The sequence below is a fragment of the Salvelinus namaycush genome, unplaced genomic scaffold (genome assembly GCF_016432855.1).
Source record: "Salvelinus namaycush isolate Seneca unplaced genomic scaffold, SaNama_1.0 Scaffold2021, whole genome shotgun sequence".
NCBI lineage: Eukaryota > Metazoa > Chordata > Actinopteri > Salmoniformes > Salmonidae > Salvelinus > Salvelinus namaycush.
Genome location: NW_024058811.1, coordinates 29,359 through 38,816, shown reverse-complemented (window position 1 = coordinate 38,816; position 9,458 = coordinate 29,359). Strand labels below are relative to the sequence as shown.

The 9,458-nt window shown below is 48.7% G+C and overlaps 1 protein-coding gene across 1 annotated transcript; it reads left to right on the top strand.

The window, feature by feature from the left end:
* The first annotated feature begins 2,150 nt into the window (after positions 1-2,150).
* On the top strand, positions 2,151-3,317 carry LOC120038002 (D(1) dopamine receptor-like). Its single transcript, XM_038983947.1, has one exon. It carries the CDS (start codon positions 2,151-2,153, stop codon positions 3,315-3,317), a length of 1,167 nt encoding a protein of 388 aa, XP_038839875.1.
* Positions 3,318-9,458: the final 6,141 nt, after the last annotated feature.

Sequence of the window (9,458 nt, the reverse complement as noted above, 5' to 3'; positions counted from 1 at the left end):
CTGAGACCAGTGCTGATAGTAGGGAGAGTCGCCTCGGTCATCCTGAGACCAGTGCTGATGGTAGGGAGAGTCACCTCGGTCGGCCTGAGACCAGTGCTGATAGTAGGGAGAGTCACCTCGGTCAGCCTGAGACCAGTGCTGATGGTAGGGAGAGTCACCTCGGTCAGCCTGAGATCAGTGCTGATAGTAGGGAGAGTCACCTCGGTCAGCCTGAGACCAGTGCTGATAGTAGGGAGAGTCACCTCGGTCAGCCTGTGACCAGTGCTGATGGTAGGTAGAGTCACCTCGGTCGGCCTGAGATCAGTGCTGATGGTAGGGAGAGTCACCTCGGTCAGCCTGTGACCAGTGCTGATGGTAGGGAGAGTCACCTCGGTCGGCCTGAGACCAGTGCTGATGGTAGGGAGAGTCAACTCGGTCAGCCTGAGACCAGTGCTGATGGTAGGGAGAGTCACCTCGGTCAGCCTGAGACCAGTGCTGATGGTAGGGAGAGTCACCTCGGTCAGCCTGAGACCAGTGCTGATGGTAGGGAGAGTCAACTCGGTCAGCCTGAGACCAGTGCTGATGTTAGGGAGAGTCACCTCGGTCAGCCTGAGACCAGTGCTGATGGTAGGGAGAGTCACCTCGGTCAGCCTGAGACCAGTGCTGATGGTAGGGAGAGTCGCCTCGGTCAGCCTGAGACCAGTGCTGATGGCAGCGAGAGTCACCTCGGTCAGCCTGAGACCAGTGCTGATGGTAGGGAGAGTGACCTCGGTCAGCCTGAGACCAGTGCTGATGGTAGGGAGAGTCACCTCGGTCAGCCTGAGACCAGTGCTGATGGTAGGGAGAGTCACCTCGGTCAGCCTGAGACCAGTGCTGATGGTAGGGAGAGTCACCTCGGTCAGCCTGAGACCAGTGCTGATAGTAGGGAGAGTCGCTTCGGTCAGCCTGAGACCAGTGCTGATGGTAGGGAGAGTCACCTCGGTCAGCCTGAGACCAGTGCTGATGGTAGGGAGAGCCACCTCGGTCGGCCTGAGACCAGTGCTGATGTTAGGGAGAGTCGCCTCGGTCGGCCTGAGACCAGTGCTGATGGTAGGGAGAGTCGCCTCGGTCGGCCTGAGACCAGTGCTGATGTTAGGGAGAGTCGCCTCGGTCGGCCTGAGACCAGTGCTGATAGTAGGGAGAGTCACCTCGGTCAGCCTGAGACCAGTGCTGATGGTAAGGAGAGTCACCTCGGTCAGCCTGAGACCAGTGCTGATAGTAGGGAGAGTCACCTCGGTCGGCCTGAGATCAGTGCTGATGGTAGGGAGAGTCACCTCGTTCAGCCTGAGACCAGTGCTGATGGTAGGGAGAGTCACCTCGGTCAGCCTGAGACCAGTGCTGATGGTAGGGAGAGTCACCTCGGTCTGCCTGAGACCAGTGCTGATGGTAGGGAGAGTCACCTCGGTCGGCCTGAGATCAGTGCTGATGGTAGGGAGAGTCACCTCGGTCAGCCTGTGACCAGTGCTGATGGTAGGGAGAGTCACCTCGGTCGGCCTGAGACCAGTGCTGATGGTAGGGAGAGTCACCTCGGTCGGCCTGAGACCAGTGATGATAGTAGGGAGAGTCACCTCGGTCGGCCTGAGATCAGTGCTGATAGTAGGGAGAGTCACCTCGGTCAGCCTGAGACCAGTGCTGATAGTAGGGAGAGTCACCTCGGTCAGCCTGTGACCAGTGCTGATGGTAGGGAGAGTCACCTCGGTCAGCCTGTGACCCATCTACCTGTCCGTCTGTCCACAGATCACATGGGATACAGAAGACAGAAGGACTCCTCTCACCCTGTACCGAGTTCTAAAACCTCTCCTATCCCTGTGGGAATATGTACAACCATCCACCTCTCCAGGACAAAGGATGTCAGAACTGATACAGAGTCTGGAACAATGCCAACCCCAGAGAGAGGCTGCCTGGAATGTATTTTACCTTGTTGTTTTTTATTATCACGGGACACAAACAAACAAACAAACAAGAAGATGTTATCAGAGATGTTTGTTTGGATGAAAGGGAGAAACCCAGAGGGCTTTCCTTCTGACCAGGCTCTTCTCTACACTATGAGCTGATTGACCCCTCTCTGCCCCCCCCCCCCCCCCCCACACACACAAATCGTCCCTCCCCTCCACCTCTCCTTCCAACCGACGATGGATCTGATGAATGAAACCACGGTCATCACAGACAGCGACTTATTGGATGACTCCTCAACCCGCGTCCTGACTGGCTGTTTCCTCTCGCTGCTCATCCTCTCCACGTTGCTCGGCAACATCCTTGTGTGTGCCGCCGTCACCAAGTGCCGTCACCTGCGTTCCAAAGTCACCAACTTCTTTGTGATCTCGTTGGCCGTCTCCGACCTCCTGGTCGCTGTACTGGTGATGCCGTGGAAGGCCGTGACGGAGGTCGCAGGGTTCTGGCCGTTTGGCTCGTTCTGCGACACTTGGGTGGCGTTCGACATCATGTGCTCCACGGCATCCATCTTGAACCTGTGTGTGATCAGCGTGGACCGTTACTGGGCAATATCCAGCCCGTTCCGCTATGAGAGGAATATGACTCCTAAAGCTGCGTTTGTGATGATCAGCGTGGCCTGGACGCTCTCCGTCCTCATCTCCTTCATCCCCGTCCAGCTCAACTGGCACAAAGCCCAGACCTTTACCTCTACCTCCATCACTACCTCCACAACCACCCCCTACGGCCTCCAGGCCCCCCCAGACTCCTCTAACCCTGTTGGGGATAACAACACACATCAGGCCCCCCGGGACTGGGACAACTGTCACTTCAGCCTGAACCGGACCTACGCCATCTCTACCTCTCTGATCAGCTTCTATATCCCAGTGATCATCATGGTGGTCACCTACACACAGATCTACCGCATCGCCCACCGTCAGATCAGATGCATCGCCACCCTAGAACGAGCCGCAGAGAGCGCCAAGAACCGACACAACAGCATGGGAGGATCCAGCATCTCCGAATCGGAGAGCTCATTCAAGATGACGTTCAAACGGGAGACAAAGGTCCTGAAGACGCTGACTCTGATCGTGGGCGTGTTTGTGTGCTGCTGGCTGCCCTTCTTCATCCTGAACTGCATGGTCCCGTTCTGTGAGCTGTCACCCCCCGGTGGCGCGGCCTCCTTCACCTGTATCAGTCCCACTACGTTTGATGTGTTTGTGTGGTTCGGGTGGGCCAACTCTTCCATCAACCCCATCATATATGCCTTCAACCCAGACTTCCGCAAGGCATTCTCTATCCTCCTGGGCTGCCACAGATTCTGTCCCGGAGATCACGGCATGGGCGCGTTCAGTCTCAATAAGAAGTGAGCTCAGAGCTTCAGAATTCCCAGTGGTAGTAATAAAAAACATACATGGACAACATCTGCTGAGACACTGGTCTCAGAAGAGGACCTACAGTACCAGCTGTCATGAACGTCAGAGAACTATAGCATGCCATCGTCTGCTGCATTGTATTGCCATAAGCAAGCAGAGTAAGCACTACAACCTTGGTGTAAAAGGTTTGTTGTTGTCATTGAGGGTGCCGCCACTTTGTGCAGTGTCACTGGGCATAACATACAGTGTGATCTGAAATGGCACTGCAATAAGCGTCGAGTGACCCTTTGCAGTGTCCCTGACTGTGCAGTGAATGCAGTACGTTTAGTGACACATTGTCTCTGTGGAGTAGATACTACAGTGAGTCAGGGCCCCAGACTCTGACCCAGTGATCCAGTGACTGCAGACTATAGTGAGTCAGGGCCCCAGACTCTGACGCAGTGATCCAGTGAGACCAGTGACTGCAGACTATAATGAGTCAGGGCCCCAGACTCTGACGCAGTGATCCAGTGACTGCAGACTATAGTGAGTCAGGGCCCCAGACTCTGACGCAGTGATCCAGTGACTGCAGCCTATAGTGAGTCAGGGCCCCAGACTCTGACCCAGTGATCCAGTGATCCAGGGACTGCAGACTATAGTGAGTCAGGGCCCCAGACTTTGACCCAGTGATCCAGGGACTGCAGACTATAGTGAGTCAGGGCCCCAGACTCTGACTCAGTGATCCAGTCGTCCAGTGATTGCAGCCTATAGTGAGTCAGGACCCCAGACTCTGACCCAGTGATCCAGTGACTGCAGACTATAGTGAGTCAGGACCCCAGACTCTGACCCAGTGATCCAGGGACTGCAGACTATAGTGAGCCAAGACCCCAGACTCTGACCCAGTGATCCAGGGACTGCAGACTATAGTGAGTCAGGACCCCAGACTCTGACCCAGTGATCCAGGGACTGCAGACTATAGTGAGTCAAGACCCCAGACTCTGATCCAGTGACTGCAAACTGTAGTGCCCTTGGCCCCAGTAGAGATTAAAAAGGGTGAAGTATTTGATATTAAGACTGTGTGTGACAGAGTACAGGAAGAGAGAGAGTGATGCTAATGATACTCTGAGACGGATAATCCACAGACTGGGCAGGCAACACACGCACACACACACACACGAACACGTACGCTCACACACACACATACACACACGCGCACACACATTGTGACCACTACAGATCTCAAATGTCATAGGGGTTTAAGACTCAAACCAAATAATATTTACGTATGAACATAAACATGTGAATCAATCCAGAAGTGACTTAGAAACTGCTATACTGAAGCAGCTAGAACGATTTCAGACTGTCCAATAGAGATTGATATTGTGTGCTTTACTGTGAATTTAACAGAATGTTAGAAAGAGGTCACTTTATTACAAAAGTTAAGAGCTGTAATACAGTACTTCAAGAAAATATATTATTCTTTGCAAACAGTAACTTTGTGTCTTTGTTAAAGTCCATACCAATACTGCCATTGTTTTAATTGATGGGGAACACCAAATGACGGTCAACTGAATAATCTTTCTAATGATGGTAATGAAATTCAGAAAGCTTAAGGCTATTTCATAACAAACATCAATTTAATTTGGACCGCCATTTTAAATCCCTCTCCAAAGTGTTTTACCTTATTAATGAGCTACTCATCTTGCATTGTGTCTGTGGCTTTTCCAAAGCAATGCCAGGTGTCCCAACAAGCTCTCATAGTCTCACTGCAGAATGAGACGTTCAGCCACGTTCTCCAAACGTCAAATTTCGAAGTGTTTTTCCTGCTCCTGCTACTCTGTATCATTCCATTTCTCCAAACGTCAACTTTCGAAGTTAAGTGTTAAGTTTAAGCACTCATTCGGAATGGTTAAGGATTAAGGTTTTGGATAGGGTTCAAACATTAAGTTTAGACACTAACATGCTGACCAGACCGCTCGCACTCTCGAGCCATCGCACGCATGTTAATTTTGTCCACCCACACCAGACGCGACCAGGACTCGCAGGTTGAAATATCAAAACTAACTCTGAATCAAATATATTAATTTGGGGACAGGTCGAAAAGCATTAAACATTTATGGCAATTTAGCTAGCTAGCTTGCTGTTGCTAGTGAATTTGTCCTGGTATATAATCATTAGGGATGGGTATCGTTAAGATTTTAACGGTATTACTACTCTTACCGATACTGCTTATCGATCTGGTACTTTAACGGTATTCTTATCGGTTCTTTTTGTTATTTTTTATGAAAAAAACCCCGAAACAAATTATTTTCTGAAATGTAAAATAAATATAATAAACAATTATTTACAGCAAAAGAAACAGCAATGTTTGAACAAATCACTATTATAGACTCTAATGTTGTGTTGATGGAAATGTAAAACAAATGAAATAAATAATATTTTCCTGCAAAAGAAAAGACAGTGTTATAGAACAACACGGATGGGGCCTGCAGGTAGGCTGCAAAAGGACTAACAGTTCTTAGCCGTTCTTCTGGAGAAGATCAACATATTTGCCTTCTCTGGCAGAAGTCGGGACCACTCCTGGCTTATTGTGTTCCCTGCAGTCGAAAATACCCTCTCGCTAGGGGTGGAGGAGGCTTGAGCACAGTGGTAGCTTGTTGCAATGTTTGTGAGGAGGGGCAGAGTAGCTATCTTCTCCCACCCCCATATCACAGGATCTTCAGCTATGGGGATGGGAGGTAGGCATTTGTAGAGCTCGACCTAGGTCAACACGCTCGCTGAGGGTGAGGGACGAGGTGTCCTGTTGGATTGTCAATCCCTGTCCTCCTCTGAGAACAGCTCAGAGGCACTCCTTGTTTTGTACAATGGAGGGACTGTCTCCTCCATTTCCTCTCCTTCTCCTTCAGACTCCTCCTCTTGTTGCTGGTGCTCTGTGTCTGTCTGCTCCGGCTCCTCTGACAGCCCTGGTGTTGCTCCTGTCACATTGGCCTCAACAGTTGTCTTCCTCAGCCTGTCCCAGATGGCGTCACTCAACGGCCTCCCTTTAAATCTGGGGTCCATTGCTGTGGCCTCATGCAGGAAGGATTGAATGTCCTCATCCTGATAGCGCTCGGAGAGGTTCTCCCACAACTTCTCTTTGGTTGCCACAAACGTTGTATCTTCATGCCTCACAGTGAAGTGCTCTTCCAGTTTCTGGAGGATGGGTTTGATCTGTCCACAGGGGGTATTCTTTTCACATGACACACACAGTGTGTATGTATGGAAGATTCTCATGAGCTGGACAAACTCCTCAGCCTTATGGAAGGCCTCGTCCTTCAGACGGTCCAGGTTGTCCTTGGTCAGAGCAAGTTCCATCTGGTCTTGAAATCAAGGATGAGTGAGTGTTGCGTAATACCTGAAACAACAAAAAGCAAAATACATTTAATTACCGCAAACATGAATATTAAATTAAATTGTTAAATGCGGGAATTTCTAAATAATATTTTAATAGATTGAACTGGCTTCTTACCAAGGAGCTGCTGCTTTTCCTTCAAGACTGTTTTGGACATCGAGGATCTCTTGAACCATACGACCACTGCTCTGATTTGGGCTGCCCATTTATCAATGGAAGTTATTTGTAGATTTTCTGTGCTGCCAGATTCAATGTGTGTGCAAGCATCCTATTTTTAAGACGTGTAGCCTCTTGATGGCAACATCCATATTGTCAGCATTATCAACAGTCACAGCTACAATCTTGCTCGGCTCCATCTCAAACTCTTCCAGAATGTCTGAGATCTCCTCTGCCACGACTTCGCCAGTTTGTGATTTGTACACTGCCCTGGTGTGGAGGACCTTCTGTTTTACACTGCCCTGGTGTGGAGGACCTTCTGTTTTACACTGCCCTGGTGTGGAGGACCTTCTGTTTTACACTGCCCTGGTGTGGAGGACCTTCTGTTTTACACTGCCCTGGTGTGGAGGACCTTCTGTTTTACACTGCCCTGGTGTGGAGGACCTTCTGTTTTACACTGCCCTGGTGTGGAGGACCTTCTGTTTTACACTGCCCTGGTGTGGAGGACCTTCTGTTTTACACTGCCCTGGTGTGGAGGACCTTCTGTTTTACACTGCCCTGGTGTGGAGGACCTTCTGTTTTACACTGCCCTGGTGTGGAGGACCTTCTGTTTTACACTGCCCTGGTGTGGAGGACCTTCTGTTTTACACTGCCCTGGTGTGGAGGACCTTCTGTTTTACACTGCCCTGGTGTGGAGGACCTTCTGTTTTACACTGCCCTGGTGTGGAGGACATTCTGTTTTACACTGCCCTGGTGTGGAGGACCATCTGTTTTACACTGCCCTGGTGTGGAGGACATTCTGTTTTACACTGCCCTGGTGTGGAGGACCTTCTGTTTTACACTGCCCTGGTGTGGAGGACATTCTGTTTTACACTGCCCTGGTGTGGAGGACCTTCTGTTTTACACTGCCCTGGTGTGGAGGACCTTCTGTTTTACACTGCCCTGGCTTGTGTAGTGTACTGTAACAGTGAGATAGTGGTCCTGACAGGGGCTGGTCCACCTGTCTGATGTGATGGCCAGCTTTGGCACGTCCTTCAGCTCAGTGATCACAGCTCAGTCATCACTATTTGGGGTTGAGGGCCTTGCTCATCTCCCTACATTAAAAAAGAGTTTGTGTTGAATTATCATTATTGAATTATTGTGTTGTTGTGTATTGTGGAGTGATGGGACTAACATACAACTCTTTTATACTACTATATCCTAAACATGAATACAACTCAATATATACTGACAGACTGTTACCTAAAGCCCTTGGACTCCACTGTTGCAAAGGGGTGTAGGCCTTTCACTATGAACTTGGTCACGGCTAGGTGTCACTCATTCACCCTCTCCTCAGTCATCCTCCCATTAGCTGCCAGCGTGAAGGGGCTTTGGGCTTGTCTTTGGCTTGGACCAGCGGTATTAGAGGGAGGAGTGGGTTGGTTCATTGTAGCTGCAACTTTAACTTCTTATAGCTGCAGGGGCAGTATTGAGTAGCTTGGATGAAAGGTGCACAGAGGTGCCCATATTAAACGGCCTGCTCCTCAGTCCCAGTTGCTAATATATGCATATTATTATTCATATTGGATAGAAAACACTCTGAAGTTTCTAAAACTGTTTGAATTATTTCTGTGAGTATAACAGAACTCATATGGCAGGCAAAAACCTGAGAAGTTCCACTTCCTGTTTGAATTGTTTATGAGGTGGCAGAATTTCAACCAAGCTCTCAATAAAAATACAGCGAGATATGATTGAGTTTTCACTTCCTACGGCTTCCACTAGATGTCAACAGTCAACAGAACTTTGTCTGATGACTCTAATGTGAAGGGGGGCCGAAGGAGACAGGAATGAGTAATCACTACCACGAGCTGATCACGCATTCACCATGCGCCTTCACATGAGGAGGACGCCCGTTCCACCGCTCTTCTGAAGTCAATCTAATTCTCCGGTTGGAACGTTATTCAAGATGTATGTTAACAACATTCTAAAGATTGATTCAGTACATTGTTTGACATGTTTCTACTGACTATTACGGAACTTTTGGACATTTCGTCACGTTATAGTGGAGGCGCTTTGTGACTTTGGAATTGTTTACCAAAGGCGCTAACCAAAGTAGCTAATTGGACATAAATAACGGACATTATCGAACAAATCAAGCATTTATTGTGGACCTGGGATTCCTAGGACTGCATTCTGATGAAGTTCATCAAAGGTAAGGAAACATTTATCATGTGTTTTCTGGTTTCTGTTGAGTCCAACATGACGGCTAATTTGGCTATTGTTCTGAGCTCCGTCTCAGATTATTGCATGGTTTATTTTTCCGTAAATTTAAAAAAAAATCTGACACAGCGGTTGCATTAAGGAGAGGTATATCTATAATTCCATGTGTATAACTTGTATTATCATCTACATTTATGATGAGTATTTCTGTTGAAACGATGTGGCTATGCAAAATCACTTGATGTTTTTGGAACTAGTGAATGTAACGCGCCAATGTAAACTCAGATTTTTTGTTATAAATATGAGCTTTATCAAACAAAACAAGCATGTATTGTGTAACATGAAGTCCTATGAGTGTCATCTGATGAAGATAATCAAAGATTAGTGATTCATTTTATCTCTATTTCTGC